Source organism: Numenius arquata, chromosome 17, assembly GCF_964106895.1.
Source record: "Numenius arquata chromosome 17, bNumArq3.hap1.1, whole genome shotgun sequence".
Classification (NCBI taxonomy): domain Eukaryota; kingdom Metazoa; phylum Chordata; class Aves; order Charadriiformes; family Scolopacidae; genus Numenius; species Numenius arquata.
Window position 1 is genome coordinate 1088482 of NC_133592.1, and position 24647 is coordinate 1113128.

Sequence of the window (24647 nt, forward strand, 5' to 3'; positions counted from 1 at the left end):
TGGCAACGCATCGATCTAAGTTTGGAGAGGCCCAAAATGCAGGTTTGTTTTGGATCTTCCCAGGTGTTGCTGGGGTGCAGTTCAGGTCATGGTTTCAAGGCCCTTCCCCGTGCTGAGAGGCCCCAAAAGGGAGACTGAGCTAATGCAGCAGTGCCCTGGAGCCTTTGCTCTCCTCCTGCACTGCCTGCTCTTCGGGATCAGTTTTGGTTTGGATTCAGGAATGACGCTGTGCCACACAGTACACAGCTTCTCATGAGGGGTTCACTTTATTTTCCCCAGCAATCAGCTGTCTCCTAATGAACTTGCTTTAAAATTAAAAAATGATTAATAATAAGAGGTGGACCCAAGCTGGGGACATAGACATGCCCCAATCTTGGCATCGAAATCTGAGTCCTACTCTGACAAATGCCTGCCAGCTCTGCTCCAGCTGTGTACAGTGTGCTGACACCTCATGGCCAAGCAAGTAATTCAGATAAGACACCATTTCCCAGGATATAAATATACACATAAATTCCCCATCTGCTATAAGGCAAGAAACGAGGTTCATTCATCAAGAAGTTTGTAATGAGTAGAACTGAATAGATAGGAAAAGATAGGAAAGAAAACCAGTCCAGAAATGCTTCAAATTCTTGAATTACAAACAGATGGGTCCGTTATTCATAGCTGCGGTGGTCTGAGCTTCCTCGACGCTGAAGGATGGCTCAGATGCACTTCTTCAACAGCATGGCCCAGGTACGGAACCACACATGGCAAACCTCGTGTTCCCAGGCCTGGAAAGGGATGGTCCATGTCTGGGCTGCTCGTTACCCAGCTCTTCCCTCTTCTGCGGGGTTCTCCCAAGGGCAGATCACCTCCTTCGCAGAGTCCTTACAAGCTCGGTGGCGGTTGTCCTCTCTCTCCGCAGAGTCTATGGGGTGGATTCGGCTCTCCAAAGGAGCATCCATTTTTATTTGGAAGAAGCTGTGTTGTGAAATAAAAAACTCATCACGCGTACGGCACTTTTTGATGTGCTCTCTGAGAGAGCGAACACACAGCACGGAGTCTGGCTTTGAGTTTTCCACTGCTCAAACCCCAAATCCCAAAGCAAAACTCCTGGGCACAAGCCCGCAGAGATGGAAAACGAAGGAAACGTGCACTCCCACCCCTTTGAAGCAAAACTGCTGTGTGACACAGCTCCGGCACAGCCAGAGCGCAGAGCCAGGTGGAGAAGGAGCCCTCAGATTTGTGGTTTTGAATTTATAATGTGGACTCATCCACTTGGTCAGCAGCAAAGGTGGATTAACAGGGGTTGAGGACACGTTACTCATAGTAGGGACACGGCCAGCATTTGGTTTCAACAGTGACAGCCTCTCCAGGCAAAAAAATCCCCGTTCTTACACATCCTGCTCTGGAATGACAAATGTTTCATGACTCTCCCTCAAGATTTCTCATCCCTTGTTACTTCTGGGTCTCCTCTGACTTTCAAATCATTAAACCAAACCTGAACCGGCACTTGAGAACAAATGTGAATATACAAGCGATTTTCAAAATTCAGGGATCAAAAGTAAAACCTGGGGGCTTTACACCATGAACAGGAGGCATGAGCGCAGCAGAGAGGAATGGCCGGCATGGGCCCTTGCCCGTTTCTCACCAGCGAACACATCCAGAACAGAAAGCAAGCGTGAGGAGCAAGGGGAAGAGCGGCTTTCGGAGGCCTGGCCGTGGTGTGTGCCAGGCAGCACAAACGCCATGGTGGGGTTTAGTTGCAATTTAAGGAGCGGCAGCCATCGGCCGGGCCCGCAGCCCCCCCAAGCCTGGCAGGGAGGATCCACAGGGATAGATGGGGTCCCTGGGTACCTGAACGCCCCACGGTCTCTGCTGGGGCAAAGACCTTGAACTCATCTCCAAAGCCACCAAAATAACCAAACTGGATAAACAACAACTTCTGCTCACATATGTGGGGCAGCAAGGCCCCGCAGCCCCTCACGCCTCTCGATGTGGGGGCAAACACAGACGTCTCTTCATGCTGAGCCGGGGGGGTCTCATGCAAGGGCGCCGCCATCTCTCCAGCCTGCTCTGCTGCGAGGGGGCTCAGGACATGGGGCAGGAGGGGACAGGCAGTGCCGGTGCCTAGGGGGAGGGAGGCCACATCCCTGTACCCCAGCAGCCTCATGGCCCGCTGCTTCCCGGGGCCGCTGCTGCAGCACCTCCATTTTCCTGCCTGGCGCCAGGGAGGAGCGGCGCCGGTGCCTGCTCCTGGCAGCCGCCACGACAGGCAGCCCCACAGCGGGCAGACAAGGGGCTAAGATGGCGACAGCTGACTGGAATATGAAACACAAACCCCACTTCAGTGGGCTCAGCCGATACTATTTCAACCTATTACAAACCCAATCAGTCTCAGAGGCCAGACCTTCATGAGGGCGCCCGCGTGCCTGCGGGGTGCTTACCTGCTCACCTCCTTGGCGTCCGGCCGCAGCCGCCGCTCCCGCTCGCACAGCGGCTGCACCTTCCCGTGGGGCACGGCCGGGCACTTGGGTGAGAGTGTGGCCAGGACAGGCGAGGTCCAGCAGCCCCTCTTCAGGAACCGGTCGAAGGACAGGACGGCCACACGGGACTTCCCGCTGCTGGAGGGGCAGGGGCCGGTCCCCTCAGGGTCCCTCTCAGCGCCCGCCATGCTGTCTAGGGCCACGCTGATGGGCAAGGGGCAGGCGGTGCCGTGGGGCAGGGCTGGGGGGCCGGGGGAGGCAGGAGCCAGGCTGCTGGGGCCAGGGGGCAGGCAGGCAGGCGGCCATGGCGGGGTGCCGGCGTAGACGGCCGGGCGAGGGGCCGGGGAGGCGAGGTGGCACCGCTGTGGGGAGGAAAAGGAGAGAGGCTCAGTCAGGCCCGGTGGGGGGCCGCATGGCAGTGGCTGCCCTCCCCAGGCTTCCTCGGAAGGAGAAGTCTTCTCCTTTGGAGGCCACCGGCGTCCTGCCTTCAGAGGAAAAGGGCCAGGTGCCGCCAGTGCTGTCGGGAGAGACAGGGCTCAGCTGGGAGGCAGCCAGCAGCCACCCCAGCCCAGCCTGGGACGGTGCCCCCCATTCCTGCAGCTCTGGCCGCCTCCCTGCCCTCCCGCAGCTGGCGAGCGGAGGCCTCACCGTTTGCCCATGGAAAGTAGCAGGGTCGTGGCTACCGGCCTCAGCGGGCGCTGACAGATCCAGCCCCACACCCACCGGGATGCTGTAGGAGACACCAGCCTGTCTCATTCCTTACAACAATTAGCTCCAGGCACGGAGGAGTCGGCTATGCCGAGAATGTCATCTCCGTTGTGAACGGCGTAACCACGTCACACCCGAAGCACCAGCGTGCTGGCTGCTGCAGTGGCCGAGAAATAGGACACTGAGCTCCAAACCCTGATGACCGATAATACAAGAAGCCACCAGTGTCCCTTGGCTGGTGCTGTGAAGTCTCCAGCTCAGCTAATGCAGCCCTCGGGACGCGCCCGAGCACAGACGGATCAGCAGAGGACATGCTGCATGCCGGGGTCCCCCCCGCCGCTTCCCAAGGACTCAGTCCCAGCAGAAATGAAATGCAGCTCGAGTGTCCAAAGAGAAGTGATGAGAGCAGAGGCACATAGAGAAGACGCATGCACGCATGGCAGGGAGATGACACAGTGAAGGATGAACACACTGAGACAAGACAGAGAAGGATGAACTCAGTTCTTTTTTCATTTTCTACATTTATTTTTATTAGACAGATGAATGCATGGAAGTGATGGCCAAGAAATGAAACAACATATTGCTCTGATTTCCAATGGAAACAAACAATTTCTTGGCTGGCACAAAGTGCAGTTCAGTTTGTACCGCGGTCACACTTTGTACCAGGCGACCTTCCTCTTTGGGGACTGAACAGCAAGGGCCCGAGGAGCGGGACACTGGGTCACGCCAGCTCATTCAGCCCAGAAGCAGAACAGAGCCAGCTTCTGCCTGCAAGTGCAGGACTGGTGTTTCACAAGCACAGTGACTCCAGAGCATGCAGCATTAACCCGTGTCAGCGAGGCAAAGCTGAGATGATGAAAAATCAGAGGAAGGAATGGATAGAGAGAACATGAAAAGCAAAGCTGAACAAAACAGAAGTAGAATCAGAGGGACTGACTGGAACACACAGATTTGTTATTTATTATTTATACCCTGACTTCATCTCCCACATGTTACTGCACACTGGCAATCCCAACGTGCTCAGTGCTCCATGTTAGACAAACTCTGAAGAGATTGTAGAGCTCATCCCACCCAAGTAGCTTTGGACCAACTCTGTCCAGTTCTTGACTATCCTTCAGTGCTCTATGTCAAGGTAGGTTGATGGTGCTCAGTGCCTCGCTTTAAAAAGCCTTGTGATTTTAAGCAGAATTGAAAAATGTATGGTCTGAGCCTGCTCACCCTTACGATATTGCAGTATTTGCCACTACTTCCACGGGGAATAAGAGCAGAGACTTGGCAAGCAGACCTTGACATCAGAGCACACGACTCACGCAATGTGGTTTCAGTTCCTCTAAGGTTTATCACCGTTAGGTTAACGGCGGTCATGAAAATCTCCCCAGCTCAGCTGCACAGCACAAGGGACTACTTCTGCAGTGACACCAGATCAGAGCACGCAGCCCTGATTCTGCCCCGATAACGTGCACAGGGAGGGCAAGAGTCGCCGTTCAAAGCTGTTCAGACACAGCCCTGTCTCCCTGTTCGCGAGGGGCTGGTCTGCAGGCACCCCAGTACCCGAGGGCTCCCACTCACACCCAGTCTCCTCCATCTCCCATTTTCCGTAAAATCACACCAGCAGTAAAAATGGATGAACAATAAAACAGGAGTGAAGAAGCTTCCCGGACCTCAGTCCTTCCCACCCAGGCTCTCTGTTTCCCCTAAATTCTAATAAACAAGGAAGCTTTTCTGCTCCCCGCCGCCCCCATTCCCTTTACTGGACTTTGCAGGAATCTTCCCACTTCTGGTAATCATTGGCCTGGTCCAGACACACGGGGGGTTTCCCAGCAAAGCCTGGAATCTCCCTGAGCTCTTTAGCACTACTGTAGTTGTTTAGGTTGCCTCACTCTAAAGAGCAAAAGAGACAGAGCAAATGAAAAAAGCACTACTTAAAGTTGAAGTCAGCTCCTAACACCTCCGCCCCTGCTCTTCTTTGCGCCTGGGCTACAAGCCAGTGACAACTGCAACTACCTCCCGTTAGGTTTTTTTAACACCAGAAAATAGAAGAGCAGGAAAAAGACAAGACAAGAGGAGGAAGGATTTGATAAAAGAAACACAAAGCTGCGGCTGCATCTCCCAAGGCCTCCTGCAGGCTCTCTAGAGCTGCACACCCACCTCATCGGGTGGGGGGGCTAGGGAGGGAGCAGAGCCTTCCATTGATCATCCACAACGTGCCAGGGGGCACTTGGGAGCATCATTAAAATTCAAAGGGTCACCCAAAGCTTCAGAAACCCTCATCCTGCTGTTCTCACAAGAAGCCTACGCAGCTCTGCTGCCTGAGGCTCCTTCGCGCCAGTTAGGAGGTGCAGGATACTTGAGGTGAGAGGTGCGCTCTTCTCAGGGGGTGCCAGGCGTGCACACCTTGGGAGGGTGCAGACCCCCTGAGAGGATGGACGCCAGCACAGAGGCACTCCAACATGGACCACCTCTGCTCCGAGGAAGGCTGATTTGAACCCAAAGGACTGGGACAGCAGAGATTTACTCTGCCTTGTGCCATCCCAGCTCCTGGAGGAGCAGGAGGCTGGGAGAGGCGGCCGGGCTGCCCAGCCTCCTGGGGGGGCTCGGGGCAGCCAGGAGGCACCCCCCCTCCAGGGTGTGCAAGGAGAGAGCCGGGGCCCTGCATCCCGAGTCCGGCAGAGCCAGCAGCCTGGCTCCGGCAGCACTCCCATGCCTGACATGCCTGGGAAGTGACATCTGCTGCTCCAGAAGCCATGGCAACGTGCAGGAAGCAGGCTGCTGGCAGAGCCGGCCTGGGAAACCTAAAGCAGCACTGACACCTTCAGGAAGGGGAGACGAAGCTCAACACCAGTCTCGGCTTGTCTTTTCCCTGCGCTGTGCCCTGCGGGTCTCATAGCCTACTTGGGAGGTTCATGCTTGAGCTGGCTCCTGCGATCCAGCTTGCTCATGACCTGCGTGATGTCCACGGTGGTGGCGGCTTCTTTGGCTTTGGCCTCTTCCTCCTGCTGCCTCAGGATGACGGGGCTGGGGCTGGAGCGGAGGTGACGGCGTCCAAACGGGAAGGTGGAGCTGGGCAGAGAGTGAGAGAAAGATGCAGGGTGTTACTGAAAAGTAGAAGGCACCAAAAACTCACTCCTGGTAAGAAAACTCACCAGGACGGCAAGCTCAGACACAGAGAGGGACGTGCCACTGTCACCCTCACAACAGCAAAGAAGTGCAAATGAGGACGAGGTGGTTTAAAGCAGGACTCAGTGACTCAGTGCCACACATCAGCTACAGAACTGCTAAAAACGTAAATGCAGTCCTGCTCCTGGTCCTCAGGAGGGACTCCAGGACCAGGAGATGGCCAGTTCATCACCTCTTTTGTTGTAAGTGTTTGCACGTCACTCACTCTCAGTGTGAAGCCAAACAACTGCCAGCAGTGGAATTTTTTCTAGTGGCCTCAGTAAGGTTAAGATATGGACCAGTATGGGTGTTTCTGTGATACTCAAAAAAACCATCCGCTACCTGCTTGAGCAAGGCCATTACCAGCAGCAGCGGAAACAAGTGTTAAACCGCCTCTGGATGAGCTACAAGCTCTTTAGCTTACCCAGGATGCTGCGTATTGCGTCTCCAGAACGGGCACTGACAAACACGAAGGTAGTCACCAGCATCAACCGGCACCTGCCAGCGACCTTGTGATGTGCGGCCCAGGGAAAATCTAACCAAACCCCAGGCAAGACAGCAGGAGGGCTTTCTCTGCCAACTCAAAACAGGCTTTAGATGAAACAATAGTGTCCATGATTCCCCTTTCTTGCTTGCTGGGTGGATGAGTGGAAGAGGAACAGAGAAAGCACACCACCCAGTCTGGCCCCAACAGTGCACACTCCGCTTTAAGAAGCAACTGCAGTTCAAATGGCCTGAATTTGCTATACAACCTTCATCTTGGTCAGGAAAAAGTCATTTCAAGCCTGCCCCTTCTAAGACTGTCTACCTTCTGCCAGCAGTCACTCGCAGGTAAGATCCTGTTTGCTCCCATGGGGCTACCTGTCATCTTCACTTCGCAGGAGGTAGGCGGTTCTGCCCAAGCAGAGCAGAGCCCACGGAGGACCCTGCGGTGGCTCAGTGTCTCCTCTGGCAGCCAGTGTTTCGTGGGCAGGAGTTTTCCCATGCCCTGTACACGCTGCTCTCTCCTTCCAGGAAAGGAGCCATGGTTAATTCAACAATCACAGCCTTTCGAAACAGACCCAACAGACAAGGCAGCTGAGCCGTCGTCAGATCGATTCTGACTGCACACAAGGCACTTTCAAAGGGCTCACAAACATACAGCATAATCAGTCTCAGAACAAGGCATCTTTTTAGTGAAAAATTTTATTTAATTAAGCAAACATCTAAATCATAGTAATTTTGCTGCAACTCAGGCTTTTTCTACCCTTGCTACAACAAGAAAAACAAACCCCACAATTACATCCAGTTTCACTTGCCTTTTTTTGACAGTCTCTTGTGGCACAACAGCCTTGGCCAGCATTTCCTTGTATATTGGAGACTTTAAATAGCGGCCATAGGAGTCCTACTAGGAGGAAAAAGAGAAACTGGTAGTTATGGGCTGCAAACACCCTTATTAAAATCACCACCAAATACAGCTGCTCGGGAGCCAGGGAGGCTGGGAACGAGATAATCTCCCCCAAGCAGCCCAAGGCACTTTGCATCTTTCAGGCAAACGTAGCTATTTAAACCAGTACCCTTTCACCTTGCTGTAAAATTCCCAGGATTTCCCACCTCACAATAAAGCTTCCCAGGTAAGATCCAGACCAAAAAGGTCTGAACTGAGCTTAGCCTGGGCCCGTGGTGTCTCACAGTCGTTGCAAGGTGAGGTGCTCATGTTCCAGGAGCCAAACTTTTCAGCAACTGGTGAAAATCAGTGTAGTTCTGCTGCTTTCAGTGTCAACGTGCATTAGCTGCTGCTCTGCTAAAAGCATTTTGTATTGCTATAAGGAGGAGTTATGGGTTATTTGTGGCCACCATGATCTAATGAAAGCCATGACATCAGTATGTCGGTACACTGACATCAGCCCACAGTCTTGCATCAGTCTGACCTAAAAGAAGGGTGTCTATCAATATAACAGCAGAAAAATGTGTGAAGAAACAGTAAAACTTGAGATGGGCCACGTCTGATTATGCTCTTGGTACAAAACTCATGCAGTTGTATCACAATTGCTGCTACCTTTCCCATTCACTGCTGAAATCCCGTTGGATACAAGCATCCCACCGTAGAGACACCTGCTGTCACACACACAGTGGTACTAAATGAATAAAATTCAAAGATTTGTTCAAGCTTTGAATGAGCTGGTAACCGAGCAGGACTTCCAGCAGCCACCTGACCCTCATCACCTTGGGGACATGCTGCCTTAGAGGGAAGAAGAAGCAGCAAACTACAAAGGCCTGGACCAGTTCTCGCTTAAGTCAGCAAATTTGAGGGATTTTCAAAGAAAGGCCACTTGAAAGTGACAGCTGATAGCACACAAGGGCATGGAAAGGCCCAGAGAACTGGAATCCCCCTAAGGCTTTGGAAACAAATAACAAACCTTTTTCATCAGCATGTAAATGTGGGTCTGAGCAGCATCTAAAACATAGCGATGAGGGTGCTTGAGGCCTTTCACTGTGATGCCCATTGTTGTGCCATCAATGTTAATCCAGCGCCTTGCTCCTGGAGCCAGAAAGAGCCTGCAAGGAGGAGGAATCAACAGTGCCATTATCAGCTGGAGAATTCCCAGAGATTCCTCTGTCTACACATGAAAGGAAAGGTCCTTTCAGCTCCCCACTACAATTTGCTGTCCTGATCTTGGACAGTCAATCTCCTTTTCAGCAGTGTGACCTGCAGTCACTTCCTATTGCACTGGTAACACACAATATAAACCAAATTTTAGCCCACTCTCCCTGTGGCAGCCTCAAGGCCTTTGCTATTCCACACTTCTATTTAAATTACATGCTAAGACCTAAATGGTGTAGAGTGGAGAACAGAGAGGAAAAGTAACTATAACAAAACAACACCTGTGCTTTCATCTTCAAAAGCTCCTGTCCTACATGGGGACACAGGACTGCCACAGTTGATGGCAGCTTACAAAGAAAAGTCTCAGGAATAAATCGTGTGGAGAACGACAACGTATGGAGAACGGTGATGGGACTCCTGTACAAAGAGTTTAAGAATGCAGAATTATCACACTCACTTGTAAATTTCTTCTGCTTTTTCTTTGACCTTGGATTGGTCTCCATACTTGAGATCCTCACAGGCCTCCCAGAAACTCAGATTCTCTCCTGCGAAACAAGGATGCGGGAGAAACAAGGAGAGCGAGATTGAGGAAAACACAATCCCATTTATTAACTCCTAAACTGAATTTGTTTGACTCGGTATGCATTGGCCCCCAATTCAGCCTCTCCAATTCTTACAGCCACCTTGAAAATCCCCTTGGGACTGAAGGAGGAAAACAACTTTCCCCTGTCCTCTGCTCAGGGACGATGTCACCTGTAAGAGCCTGTGAATCCAGGCGGTTCCAGCTTGGAACCAGACTGTTTCCACCAGTCCCCGCGCACTGGGAGGGCCCTGGGCTGTATTTTGTGTCCTGTGCCACTAGATGGTATTGCACGCACTGGCTGCACAGCCACTGCCTCCAAAGTCACTTCTGCTGCCCTTACTTCGTGACTTTGTTGCTGTCTCAGCTCACAGCACCTACTGCACAGGCCTGGATTCCCACCACGCTCTGTCCTGGTGGGTGGCCTAGGCAGGGACAAAGGGATGGACGCAGCAGACCCACCGCTGAACTCCTTCTTCAGGAAGAGCTGGAAGTTCTGCCGACCTTTCGGGTCCCGAATCAGCTCACTGAAATTGAAGGCCCATCGCTCCACACGCATTCTGGTGGGGATTTCCACTCTGCATGGGTCGAAAACAAACAGCACTGCCAGTTTCATGTGGCCCATCTAATTGGCAGATTAATTAAAACCAAAATGCCCTTTGCTGGAATGCCAAGAGACTTCTCAGCACTCACTGTTTTCCAGAATGCTGTAATGAGCTCCCGAAGTCAGCCCACTAAGTAAGCAAGCTGTAATTAAACAACTCAGTACACGGTGGGATGAGGATTTATCTCGGATTTATGCTGCTCTCACAATGACGGCCCAGCTTTGCTGGAGGTTTGACTCAGTCCTGTTCTGGAGGAGGCACTGGTTGTTGCCCAAAGCTTTGCTTCTCATAAAGGCATTCTGTGAAGGTATCCTTTGGGGCTGTCTAATGGAATATTATCACTCTAACAGGATTGCTGGTCTCAAATGAGAACCAGTAACACACTGAGTGCTTCAAGCACAGAGATGCCACTGTGTAATTAGCAAATACTATCCGAATGGAAAACCAAGGGAGACCTCAGAGAAAGGAGGGACAGCCAGTATGTGCCTTCAACCCAAACTCCCTCCTAAGAAAGCTGCCTGAGGTGTGAGCAAAGACCGAGGGCCAGGGGTTGAACCCTGAATTGCTACACCATTGGCAGCACCTAATTTAGCCAGGTTAACGCTAAGCCAAGCGCTATACCTTAGCATAATTGGCCATATTCCGTTCCTACACTAGTAAAAGCGGACTTTCATCCAAGGGGAGGATGAGACCCCCCTCAGCAGGAGCTGAGCACATACTGCCACCATCAGTCTAGGAATTTCTGTGATGTTAAGGAAGGCTCCACTTGAAGAAAATAATGCTGGAAGTTCAGCGTGGAGTATTCTCAAGAGACAGTTTCTTTAGCATGGCCAAGCTACGTCAGAAAGGGAACGCTTCCCTGCCCGTGATCAGAGACCAGATATCATGACGAAATCAGCGGTTCCCTTTTCTGATTTCTATTGGCATAAAGGTCAGCATAAACCACAAGCTGGCAAAAGAATACAAATACATACAGCTTTGCATTGAGATCCCAGAACTCGGGGTCGTCTGTTACCCAGGGGTTACTGGGGAGACATCCAGACAGGATAGGATCATTGGAGAGGAACTGCTCAGAGTACTTCACAAGCCTGCGAGTAAATCCAACAAAATCACAACATTAATCTGCAGGCAGAATGGCAGCCACCCCCAGCACAACCAAATAAACAGCTGCCCAGGCTAAAGACATCTGAATTCAGAGCAGCAGCCCTATCAGCACGGGGGTCTGGAATGTGGCCCCTGCCTTGTGAGAAAAATTCATCAGCTCAGTTCATCTTTCCCATTTCCCAAACAATAATCTCCTGGTTGTCTTTCAAAGCAGTGAATTTGTCAGTTCAAGCGCGGGGAGATACAAGACTCTCTTCCATCCCCTCCTTTTGCCTCTTCATTTCAAGGAAGCGCGACTAAGCCCTCAAACGACTTTTATCTCCTTCTCCAACCAAGTGGAAAAGGCCGGATGCTGAGATGCTTTTGCCACACATTACAGAGAGGAAAGTGCCAGAGAAGAGGAAAATAAGTATTTGCTCAGAGTGGGTTCTCCGCAGCCTTCCCGTGGGGCGTGGGAGAGCCCAGGGAGCTGCAGGAGAGGTGAGGGAGCGCTGAGGGCACAGCCCGGCTTCTCCAATCCTCCGCTTACCTACCGCACAGCTCATTCCTCTGCAAATGACTCTGAGGGCTTGGCACAAAGCAAAAATGTCTCTATCCCAGCAGGAACCAGACAAACACTTCTCCTACCTTCTCAGTTGGCCAGACTTGTAATTACAACCGATTTCACTAATGTCCTGGAATTTTAGCTTTCTCCTCCCTTTTTCATTCTTGAAAAAATCATCTGGTTTCTGTGTTTAAAATTCCTTCCAGGCCAAACTGCTTTCATGTGCTCGAAGCTGGGAGAGCACTGTCCAAGGACCCGTTGCTAACAGGCACCTTGGCACAGATCCTGCAATTATACAGCACTGCTGCACAAAGCATACCACAGGCTTGGCACCAAAGTGCTTGATCCTGCCTTCTCACTGGAAATGCCAAGGCATTCAGCACCTGCATAACTCACTCCAATCCATATATTCTAATCAAGCTACAAATCTAAACCTGTCAACTCAAGTCACACTGCTCTGTCCTTTTAACGATTAGTGCTTTGCAGCTCCTCCTAAATCAATGCAATGCTCTGATGACTGCATGCTATCTGGCTGCTGCTCTTATCCTCATCAACAATCATTTGATTTGGACCCAATCCCGCAGCTGAGATGGAGATCCAAATCTCCTGAGGACTTTTTCATCAAGGTGATAGGTGTTATGCATCAGAAGATTAGGACTAACATGTTAAAGGTCCATTGCCAAACAGTTAAGGACCACAAAACTCCTGGAAGGTATTCGGGTGTCCTCAGCTCCAGCTCACAGTTTGGAAAACTGAGGCAGGAGAGTTTTAAGTGACCTGGGAGTCAGTGACGGGTGAAATGAGCAGAACTGCTGGTGCCTGGCAAATCGTGGTTCTCTGAAGACAGCACTGCTTCCCAGAGTCTTCCTCCCACTTCATTCATCCACCACTGTCTTCTCCCAGGGAACAGGCCTGAGCACCTCGTTTATCTCAGATTGGATATGAATCTCTGGGTGGTGATGACTATGTGAACCAGACTGGTCCTATGACTGTACCTCCAGGCAACTGGCCAGCACACAGGATTCCAGGTAAGAAATGCCTGTGGCAAATGCACTAATGGCTAGTGCTAGGACTTTGCATTTAACTGGCTTCATCAAGAATCTGATCAGGAAATGCTCACACTGAGAAGAGGAATTGCTAATTAATTGATTGGATGTTCATGGAGTGTGTTCCTTCATAATACAGAATAACCAGAGGCTTCCCCAGCTCTGCTGCCTTTTGGTGACCACCACCATACGAGCACAAACACTCGCTGGGGCTGAGTCCAACCGGGGACCAGGGAGAGGAGGGTCGGTCTGTCTCCGTTGTTACTCATCCCGCACAGGACACACGCTGCTGCGGCCTCACAAGGCAGCCTCCAGGCAGGTGCTTTCCAGACGGCAGAGCTGTGCTGGGCCCCAGGAGCCACAGTCCAGTCCTCACCAGTCTGAACATCTCTTGATTTCAGAGGGAATCTCAACCGAGAGGCTGGTGCTCCTCTACAGACATTCCCAGCAAAGCTCTCCTTAGCTCCCGGAGGGAGTCTTCATCATGAGTGGGACTCTGACCCCTCCTCTGCCTTGTGCCTCCTGGCCCAGACAACGCACAGCCCAGACAGCACAAACAACGCTGCATGTGGCCACCACATCGATCCTCCGACTGAGTCACCAGCTGCTGGAGCAGATAACTTAATCATCTCATTAGGAGATGAGTGCTGAAGACTAACTAATGTGTGGACAGAAGGAAATCAGGACTTACCCTCCAAGAGAGACAGAAGATTTCACTCTGGACTTCATGATGGCCTGCTGATAGTACATGATCTGAGAGGGATCAGACATGTCCATGGTTAGAAGCACGGAGATGTGAAGACAAGACCATCTAATCTGAACCTCAAACATGCCCTCTCCCAGGTAGTGAGGCTAATTACAACAGGGACTGCTTCTTCTCTAATTATCGGATGTCCAAGGAATCAGAGAATCCCTAAACTGTCTTAGTAAAATGGCTGTTCTCACTGAGCTTATTGCAAGTGTCAGAAGAGCATTTTGCAGTGTGCAAGTAATTAAAAAGCACTCCCCGTGCTATATAAAAAAATGGATAATAGCTACCATTCTAGGCACCTACAAATACTCTGGATGATTTAGCATGTAATTATCATTGATCCTTGGCTGTCTCTACACTGGCGCCACTGGATGTATCTCCTACGATTTCCCCACCACTAATTTTGATCTACTGGATTTTATCCCTGGTGTCTGTCCTTGCCCGAGCCTTCCCGTCCCTGGGAGAGCTGCTGGCTGCCTGCAGCGGGAGGTGCAGAGGCAGGAAATGTCCCAAAAGCACACTGACCAAAAGCTCCACGGGGCAGAGACTCTGCCAGCCCAACCCAGGCTTTTTCAGAACAGCTTATCCCCTGCAAAGGGGGCTTCGAGCCCCCATGCAAGACTGATGTAAGCAATACATACGGGAAGAACACCTAGAGTGAGGGAAGGACCACTTACCTCTCTCCTATAAACATCCATAGTTTTTTTCTGTAAAATAAAGAAACAAAAATCATTAAATTGGGATGGGTGCTTTCACTTTTCTGAGACGTGAAAACACTGTTGCAGGGCTGCCGTTGTGCAGCGCTCTCCAATTAATTCTCATTACAATTAAAATCAAACACAGCAGCTCAGCTAATCAGGGTATCATCAAAGCTAAGAGCATCCACACACCGTAAATCGTTCCATTAGCTGTATTTACTGTTTAGCATTGCTTCTTCCATCACAGGCTGCCTGTATGCCTTCAATTAAGGGGTTACTCTAATGGAGCTAAAATAGATTCGTTTACGAGACACAGATTAGATCATTCAATATTAGCTAAAGGAGACAGGAACCAACACATTGCAAAATATAAACACCACAATTAAAAGCCTCAGAAGCAGTATCTGCTGTGCAAAGGCTGCTTATGTTGTGATTTGAATAACTCAGCCTATGTTACATGTCATCCACAAATGAGCAAGCAATTGAAGGCAAGAAATTAACTGCAGGGTGTTTATTCACACGGCTTCCTTTGAAGCACAGTTACTTGGTGTGAAATAAACTTGAGGAGGGAGAAGGAACGACAGACTAAGGCAGGGATGCTCTCAGCAAGCCTTTAAAGGCTTATGCAGTGTTTCAGCTCTTCCTTCATCTCCTGTTTTAGCCAACAAAATCTGCATCCCAGAATTGTTCTACCAAACTAACCCTGTGGCTGCCACCCATCCCACGGCTGCTTTGTGAGGGGACCATCGTGGGGACACTGGTGCGGATCTGCTTTTGCAATTTAACCATTGTCACTAGTCTGCTCAGGAGAGAGAAGCTATTCTTTATATGGAAGAAAAATAAGCACATTTTGCCGACACTTGGTTTTGAGAGGGCGCACTCACCAGTTCAGCAGCAGGAGCCCGAGATGCAGCCATCAGCCGCTCTGTACAGTGCTACCATGGAGCCAGCCCATCTGATCTTAACACAAACCTCTCCTGGCCAGGGCAGCACTAACAGAAATCCTGGCTGTGCCATTGCAACAGGAGGAAGCCTTTTTTGCTGGAAATACCATGACCTGCTCTGAATGCCTGCAGTGCACAACCTCAGCAGGGACAAACAGGGAAGCAAACAGTGGCTGCAGCAGCAGCGATGCTCTGCTGGCCACACAGGAGGAACCGGGTGCAAGGGGGCAAGGGCTGACACATCGGGAGGAGGAAAATCCCCTTGGCCAACAGGGTCACTGGCCACAGGGCTGTACGGCCTCTCTGGCTGATTCAAAGCCTCCTGGCATGTCTCATAAATGATGGAGGACACACGGACTAAAGAACAGCTTTTCATGCTGTAGCTGTACCCGACGCCAGGCCAGCTTCCACGGAGGCACCATTTCTAACCCCACTTCTACAGTGTCATCATTGTTTCAGACAGACTGTAGAAATGGGAGGGAAAAAAATCCCCACCTGCTTGTGCAGATTAACTTGCTGCATTTGCTGTCCTAGAAGCGTCCTCTTTAGAGAACTTTGTTTCTGTTTCAGGCCAGCTATCTCCTGCACAACAGGAGTTCTCTATCTCCCTGGGGAACCAGAGATACAAACCAGGCCCCATCAGATTTACAAATGCCAGCTGAACTGTTCCGTTTGAGGGAACTTTAGTGTGGCTGGGGCATTTGCTTTAGGAAAATCAACGTATTGCTTTAGGAAAATCAACATGTTAAAATCATTAGGTGGTTTTAAAGGGCCCCTCATTTCTTCCTCTGTTTTGTGAAGCGGGTGCCTCAGACTGAGACGCAGTGGGGCGAGCAGAGGTGGGTGCTGGCACAAGGGCTGGAAGGCAGCTCACGTGGCACTAAAGTTGTGTTATCTTCTAGAGGGATCTTAGAGGCAGGCAGCACACCACACACACGACACAAACAGCTGGGGGGAAAGAGAAAAAGACCACAGTAAGTTAAACGTTATACAGAGCAAGAAAGGCATGAATTAAAATGCCATCACAACAGAAAAATTATATGTGGGTGAGTAAAAATCAATGCTAGTGCCATGTCTGCAAACAAGGAGATTTTTTTTTTTTAAAGGACCCCCTCCTGCCACATGTAGGTCAGTGCCCTGGACAGCTGGCCCTGGGAAAGCCAAAGGGCTTTGGTGGGGAGGGGATTTGCCAAGGCTTGCTCGGAAAAGGGGGCTACGGCACGAGAAGGGAGCATCCCTGCCCGGTGGCACACACTGAACTGGAGCGGAATCACAGAGGAGCCCAGCACTGAACACCCCATTGAGGGCTGCAGGTGCTGGCTGTGCTCAGCCTTTTCCAGTTCTCAAATCCACAGTAACTGGGAAGGATCTCAGCTATTTCACCCCAGAGCTGCACATCATTTCGTTTCCCTTTCTCCAACAGTGCTTCCATCACCAGTTTCCAGCTTCGCTGCTGGTACAAGGGACGTGAATACTCTCTGTGTCCCACTGAGCACTGCCAGTTGTCCCCACCATCCTGGCCACCCTTATCCTCAGACACTGAGAGCAGCAATGCCAAAGTACTCGTACCACCCTCGTTTGGAAGGAAATAATATTTGGAACAAAGGAGTCGTTTCTTATAATGAGATTAATTTTGCAATGCCCTTAATGAGTGACTTATCGCAATTACCGTGGATAAGCTCCCCAGCCCTGCAGGCTTCAAATCAAAATGGCAATTAGTGAAAGACCTTGGTCTGTCTCAGGCGAGTGCCGTGTGCTGTTAAACATCCTCCTCCCAGGACACGCAGTGGTGCTTGGACACCCCAAACAGCCTCGTCACACCCCGCTGCCCCCAGCCGAGTGCTCCCCACGAGCTGCAGAGCTCAGCTGGGAGCCAGCCAGGATCTGCTCAAGAGCCCCGTGCCTGCAGCCGATCCACACGGCTGAAGCCACAAGCTCCGACGAGAGCTGGGACATCTGCTGATTTCCAGCTAACCATTGGCATGGACCTCTCTGCTCTCCGTGTGGGTCATCCCAACCACACTGTGGAGACGCTGGTCACTATGTTTTTGCCTCTCTGGCCATCATTCCGTGTTTACAGAGGCCATAAGCAGCTGGACAACAGCTTTTGTATGTGTGCCCAGATGGAGCTTGGGGTGAGGAACAAGCCAAGCACAGGCCACTGTTATCCAGAGCTCACTTTGGACCAGGGCACTGCAAATCACACCCGTGCTCTGCCCCGAATGCTGCGGTGCTCTCTGCCTGTGCACGCAAACAACAGCACCCCGGCACACACAGCTCTTTCTGCGCACACCAACGCCTCTCCTCAGGGGCAGATCCCGGCCTTTCCCCACACGCTGAGAGCCCTGCACACCAGAGGCAAATTCTGAGCCTAGCACCAGTTCACCTCAACATCCATCCCCACCGTGCGGCTGCCAGCCCAGCAGCTGGAAATCACACCTGTAACAGTCCACAGGCCCAGCTTCCTTCTAATTGCTGGTTTTCCCTTGTTCATCTGCTTCCGAGCCTGTTATTTCAACAGCTGTGATGGGTGCAGCAGAAGTTAGACATTTATCAGGCAGCCAACTTGACAGAGGCTCATGAAATGAAAGGCCAGCAATGACGACAATGATCGCTGGCTGATTTGCTGTGTACAACAAGCCAGGGCGTTTCGTTCAGTAGTCCCTGAACCAGGCGCAGTGATTTTTGGCTAAGCTAAAGCACCTTTCGGAAGGACTCTCTGGTTACAAAAGCCGAGTGCGTACCTGCAGGAGTCAGAGGGCTCTGGCAGTTGCCTGGTAACTCACTGAGCAGTGAGGCTCCATCCTGAGCCTGAGACGGGGGTTACAAAAGGCTAAAGCATCCCTTAATTAGCTGTTCAATGGACGGCTGCCTCTGCCTTACTCCTCCTGCCCAACTCCTGAGTCATTCTGAGGGAGAGGGAAGCCCATGGGTCAGCAATGAAAGTCCCTCTCAAAGGAGCACAATGTTTGGCTGAGCAGCTGTTTATCCCTAGAGGACTCTATCAATGAGGGGGGCAGCAGCCCACCAAAGGGTCTGAGGCAAGTGAGAGAGAGATGTTCATGCCAATATCAGCTTCAAAAAAATCACTCTGATGTCAGAAATTGTTATCACCAGGAATATTGTCTTTCTCGGATGCCAAGATAGAAGAAAACTAATTGGCCAACAAAGTGAAGACAGACTGAGCGGGAACGGAGACACAGATCAAATAAATGGGTGCTGGATTCATGCACTCATCTTCTGCTCTCATTTCACCTATATCAGAGCCAGAGTCTGGGCCCACAGAAAACATCGATAAAACCCTGCACTGCCTTCAGCAGGGGTAAGATACGGCCAACAAACACCATCCAGCTCAGCATTTACCAGCAGAGCTTGGGCCATCCTTTCCGCTCACCAAAGGCTGCTGAGCCACAGGGGTTTGTGAGAGCAGCCTGCAGAAATTAAAAAAAAAAAAAGCAACTGCTAGTCCGAAGGTGGCTCTACATGGGCTTTTGGCTGCCTCCTGTGCAGTCAATCACTCTCTCAAAAGCAAAAAGAGGAGCAAGAAGAACCTTCCCTCTTCAGCTCAGGCTCCAGAGAGGAGGCGTAGCTCAGAGATCAGCTTAAAGGAGAAAAGCAGTGAAGTCACCCCAAAGCTGGTGTCCTTTGCCTCATGCCCTCCTTGGAGTCTCTGCTGATGGGAGGAAGCATGTCTCTCATGTCCAGGGTGGCAACTGAACGGAGATCCCTCAGCTCACTTCCTCTGCACTACCACACAGCTGGCAGACGGCTACGGGCTTTCAGGCCGTTTGCAAACTTAAAATCTCCTTCCATGTCAGCTGTAAAACCGTGGGTGGGAAGTTGGCTTACTCCTCTTTTCCATCCCTCTCCCTTCCCTCCACAACTTTTCTCTTAAAAAAAAAAAAAAAAAAAAAAGGCTTTCAGCAGTTGCTACTTACAGCAAGAAAAAATAAAATACACCCCAACCCTACATTTTGCTCATTTTCAGTCTCTATGGCAACAGAACACAGTTGGCCAAAGCAATTATCCTGCCTCTGGCTGTTGAGATGTTTAAAGGCTGTTACAAAAATAAGAAGTTGTGGGAATACAGCGAGTGTGATCACAAGAACATTTGCATTTAATTGCTGGGAGATGCTTTGACTTCACTTCCAAATGAACACCATTAAGTACACAAATGCAAAACCGCTTACAAGGAGTGATGGAGAAAGAGAAGAGCAGCTCCAGCTCCTCGGCCACCGACTGCATGTGTCTTACTGTGGACTCTGAACCAGTCCCACCCAGTTACAGCCTCCACAGTCTCTGTTCACTAATTCCATTTCTTTACGGTCCAGCTATACAATATGCATTCTTGCGCAACATATTGTGTCTCCTACACCAGCTTCTCCTTTTTCTTGCCACATGTTACCATTTGGGGCATATTCTGTCATTTTACTTTAAACCTGGATCTTTCCTCTAAGCCTCTACCCCAGGCAGAGTTCATTCAGCACTAATAAAAGTGCAGCAACAAGCATCTGGAGGTAGAGGATTCCTTAACTCCGCTTCACCAGCAGAGAAAACACATCCTGTAGCTAAACACTGACACTGACTGGTGTGGCAAGACAGCTGATAAAGTATTTTCAAGCCAGAAGATGCTGCCAAACCTATTTTGAGGTTCCCCACTCCCTGGACAATGAGACGGCTTCAACTTCTGGCCTGTTTGGCTGTCACCGCTGAGCTGTCTCGCTCAGCCCACGGTGCCCAAAGACCCACAGTCCCAGGGACGTTGTCTGGGTCCTCCCAAACAAATCCAGTAGGTGTGAAACAAAAACCTGTCTCACCTGGTTTACCTTATTTTCATTGGGATCCGTTACGCGGTCTATTCCATACTCTAGGACGTCCAGCATGCCGGGCTGTCGTGAACAAGAAACGTCAATAGCTTCGAAACTCATTTCTTTTGATGTTTGTGGTTCACACAAATGCATGAGGAGACCCCTGAGCTCCAAAGGGCTCCACTGCCCACAGTGCCAGCAGCAGTGCACTGGGGGAACTCTGCCCCCCAGATCTGGGATCGCTCCCCTCCAAAGGTGGCTGCTGCAGCCGGACCTTCCTCCCTTGCGCCTTTGAGAGCAACCAAGGGGAAAGGTGTGGGCTTGGGGCAGGCCTGGGCTGACCCTTCAAGGAGAAGCGACAGGGTGCACAGCCCAGAGGCCATGCCCACAGCCATGCCCACAGCATGTGGGGGTTTCTCCTAGGTGGCTGCAGGGAGGCCACCACTGAGGCACTAAAGCCACAGGCCACCATCCTCTACTTACGGGAGTTCGGTTCACAAGCCAGTAGGCTCTCTCCTGGCAGTCCAGGGCGTACCTGTCCGCTTTCTTCCGCTCCTTCCCTGCCCTGCAAAGCCAAGAATAGGATTTAACTCTACCAGGGGAATTCAAGAATTTTGCTCTCCCAAAACCAGTGGGATGAGAAAGTGGGCACACCTCCAGTCTCCCCCTGGATGCAGCCTCCTGACCACATCTCACCTCGGCTAACTCTGGTCTGCAGCTCACACTGTTCACATGGCCACACATGACTGTAGCTTTTGAGAAATCATCGTCTTCCTGAGCTCAGCTGGGAGCAGACACATCCTCTTTTGATTAGACAGACAGCCCTTTGGTGGAGTTTTATGCTAACAACCCGCCACTTGCGGTCAGTCCTGCTGCCTCATGCTTATCCATCTCCGATGTCCCCAGGCGCTATCTGAGGACTGCCACACAGAGATACACCCCGCCACGTCTCACCCCCGTCTCCCAGTAAAGGGGGGGCATTTCTCACAAAAATGATTTGGAAATGGTACCAAGCAGCGTTCCCAGGCACCAAAACCCAAATCACCTCTACTATTAAATAGAAGAAGCACCAGCATGGTTTGGGCTTGGACCAACTAATTCTTTCCCAGACAACTCCTGGGCACAGTTTGGGACTCAGCATGGGCAACGGAGCATTTGCATGTGGCCACCCTGCTGTGGTTAACAGGGTGGATGCGGGCTGTTCTGCACCAGTCTGCCCCAGCATCACCATCAAACAGCCTCAGACGTGTTTAATCTACTCGTTCAGACACAGTCTCGGTATCTAACTTTAAAACTGTATTTGGCATCTCTTAGCCCAAGTCTGACCTCAATTTACAAGAAAAACAGTCTTGTGTTTAATGAGACAGTTATCTGATGAGCTGTATTCTGACGACTTGGCGACCGTCCCAGTGAAGACAAACGCTGCCGAACAGCAGAGGCAGTGCCTGCCATACTGGGGGGTAAAAAAAAAAAAAGGTAAAAGGAATACAGAGAAGTAGGAAAGATCCTATCTCCAAAGGAGTAATCCCACCTTGTGTTCACTTTCCTGGGAATCTGAAGGATTCAGCTCCTCAAGCCATGTCATTCTGGCTGGGTGCCTAAGTATGTGCTTCAGAGTTTTTTCCAGAAGTCCCTGCTGGGAACATTTACCGCTTCTTGATTCAGGCCGTTCAGTTCAGCTGTGAGACACGTGCAAGCAATAACTGAACCAGACCAAGGAGAGGTCCTAAGTCCAGCGGCCTGATCCACAAACACTCATGGACAACCCTGAGCTACAAGAAGCTGTCTCTAACGAGGGCTCACACGCAGCAGCATCAGCTTCTTCAGGTGCAAAAGCTAAGCCTCCCCTTGCACACTTACGCATGTGCAAAAACCATTTGCAAAGAGGCACACGCGTGTGCTGGCAGGAAAGGCACCCACCCCCGTCTCTGCCCTCTCTCACAAACCGATTCATGTCTTCGGCGGAGAAATGCCAGACGGGGAGAGAAACGTGGGTGCAGCGGGCGAGGGCGAAGCTCCGCGAGCAGGCGCCCGGTCATTCCAAAACGACTGAAATGCTTCACTCTCGAGTGCAAAGGGAACAGCATTTCCTCGTTAGATGGAGGAACCCCAAGCTGATAGGAAAGGCAGGTTTGTTTCACAATCTTGAGGGGCACTTGCAAGTTATTTTAAAGCTACAGTTTATGTTTTTAAACTGTAATTTAACTGTGTACCAAGACAGTGAGGCTCTGCCTCCTCATGCCCTCCCCAGTGATGCAAGTAAGGGAACACAAGACAACTCACTTGTATTGCTCTTTGGCCTGCATAATAACAAAATCCCACTTGTAGTTTATTTTTTGATTGAGCATGTTGTAATGTTCCTGGAATAAAAATTAAAAAAAGCAGTTAGTGTGAAAATTCTGGACAAGGCGCTCCCATGCCAGGGATTTCTTGACTCTTCATAGCTCAACTGGGGCAGGCTGGCAACCCAGCCAAGGAATCTGGATTGTTCTGAACATAATTACATGAATTGCAACAATTCAAAAATACCACTGCAAGGAGAGCAATCACCCCCACTAAAATTATCATTGACTTCAGAGTATTTTCCTGTACTGGCCACTTTTTCACTTCCAAAATTTTGGCTTTTGACGCTGCTGGAGTAAGGTGTCAATTGAAGAGGTGATTTTTGCCATGCTGTGCTCATTAGCAACAGAGGGCTGAAGCTACAGGAAACGAGGGGCTCACAATGGAGCAAGTACAACAACTCCTTACCTTTTCATATTCTTCTAAAATCCCTTTCCTCTTAATGTTCTTCTTTGCTAGGTAAATTGCTGTGGAAGGAGAAGCAATTAAGCTTAGACCAACAAATCCAAGAATAATTAAAAATTTACCCACAGGACAAACGCATGAATCTTTGTTACAGTATCTTCCCAGGCACAAGCTCCAAGCTCACAAAAGCTCACTGAAGAAAAATGAACTTGGTGCCTTCACTTCGTCGCTGACGCCTGAGGAGCCGGTGCCCAGGCTGGGAGCAGTGTGTGCCTTCTGCCAGCAGTGCCCCCTCCCTTGGGAGCTCAGCCAGGGGTTCACTGGTCAAAGGATTCTGGACCAAATCTTTAAGATGTTGAGGTTCTTCAGAGGTGTCTTCAGAGGTGTCCCTGCCCATGGCAGGGGGTTGGAACTAGATGATCTTTTAAGGTCCCTTCCAACCCCAACCATTCTATGATTCAGAGTTTGACCTCCAAGTTTTCCAAACACGGGCCAATGTTTTGTTCCAAATTCTATTAAAAACATTCCAATCTAAACGCAGGCACTTTTAATTTCTCCAGAAGATCTACAGCGTAATGTAGATAAAAGCCACAGAGGACAATCTTGGTATAAACAAGTCAGTCTGTGAGCTGCACCAGCCCGCAGGAGCAAACCAAGCCGATCAGCCCAACTTTCATGACCACCCCTATAATAAAAAGCCTTATAAAGGCAACAAAAGATTGACATGGAAAGAGCCATCAGGAAATAGTGGGAGCCACTGTGCATTATATAAAGAACAAACTATCCCTGAAGGCAGGGCTTGATCCAAATCTACAGGAAGAGTGTCTTGGGCTCAGATCCAGGAACACACTTAACTACTCAGGGAAATCTAACCTTGTGTTTAATGTCTCCCTGCCCAGCAGAGTATCTCAGACGTGTTCCAGTCGATGGATTTAGTGGAACCTAAGAGAAGCTTAAGCGCCTTCTCTCGAGGCCACCACAAGGTGGTAACACCCAGAGCGTTCCCTCAGTTCAGCATTACTGAGAATTATTCACAAAACAGTGTGAAAGGAAATGCAAGGGCTGGTCGCGGCATGTGGACACACAGCTCAATACGATGAACAGCAAACACCGTGCAGGACTGTGCGCACAAACACAAGGGCTTGCACTACTCCTCCTAAACACGTACAACGCTGTCACTTACCATAGTCTGTGTCATCAGCGGGCCAGCTCTGCGCAGGCCAGAAATAGGGGGTCTGCAGAAAAACAAGCCTTTGGTTAGTGCCCAGTAGCCATGAACTCAGGGGAAGAGGCGCACAGCACCACCCGCAGCGCAGGGAGAGGAAAGTTCTCCTCTGCTGCACTCAGAGCCCGGCTCCCTACAGCTGGGTGTCAGCTCCCACGGTGGTGTGGGCCAGCTCCAGCAGGAGACTCGGGGTCAGCAGATGGCCAGTGTCAAATCCACAACCATGGCCAACCCCTCACTGCTGCCTAAGCACTCAGACCGGGATGCTGGAGCCCCATCTGGCACCATGTGGGAACCAGACTCCTCATTCAGGAGCCAGGGTACCCTAATTTCTCATGGTAGTGGAAACAGTCCAACCAAGAACCTTGATAACATCCTGTTATTACTGTGCTTTTTGTATATTCATTATTCAGTCTCCCCAGATCATTCTATTTTCAACCAGCAATTCCATTTGCTACTTTAAGACCTGGAAGGGAACACACATTTGGAAGAAAGCACAGCTATTTCACAGTTGAACAAGTACGCGAATTTAGTTGAAGGAAGTATCACAGTTTGCCTGTGAACTGTAATCTGACACACAGAATGGGGGGAACTGGCCTGAGGCTTCTCTCTGTATCCCTTCCTCCTTTCTCCTGCGCGCTAAGTGATCAGCACGGCTATACCCTGGGGAATTGCCCCAGC

At 50.6% G+C, this 24647-nt stretch overlaps 1 protein-coding gene across 1 annotated transcript in view; it reads right to left on the reverse strand.

Moving 5' to 3' along the window:
- Positions 1-803: 803 nt before the first annotated feature.
- RGS9 (regulator of G protein signaling 9) overlaps positions 804-24647 on the reverse strand; it is a 33410-nt gene continuing 9566 nt past the window's right edge. Inside the window, exons 5-19 of the mRNA XM_074160045.1 lie at positions 23925-23976; positions 22745-22803; positions 22277-22353; positions 20477-20558; positions 20003-20074; positions 14221-14250; positions 13484-13545; positions 11073-11186; positions 9956-10071; positions 9371-9458; positions 8729-8867; positions 7628-7713; positions 6116-6233; positions 2427-2827; positions 804-960 (exon numbers count right to left, since the gene is read on the reverse strand). Of these exons, the coding sequence (XP_074016146.1) occupies positions 804-960; positions 2427-2827; positions 6116-6233; positions 7628-7713; positions 8729-8867; positions 9371-9458; positions 9956-10071; positions 11073-11186; positions 13484-13545; positions 14221-14250; positions 20003-20074; positions 20477-20558; positions 22277-22353; positions 22745-22803; positions 23925-23976 (1653 nt within the window). The remainder of the gene's footprint in view (positions 961-2426; positions 2828-6115; positions 6234-7627; positions 7714-8728; positions 8868-9370; positions 9459-9955; positions 10072-11072; positions 11187-13483; positions 13546-14220; positions 14251-20002; positions 20075-20476; positions 20559-22276; positions 22354-22744; positions 22804-23924; positions 23977-24647) is intronic.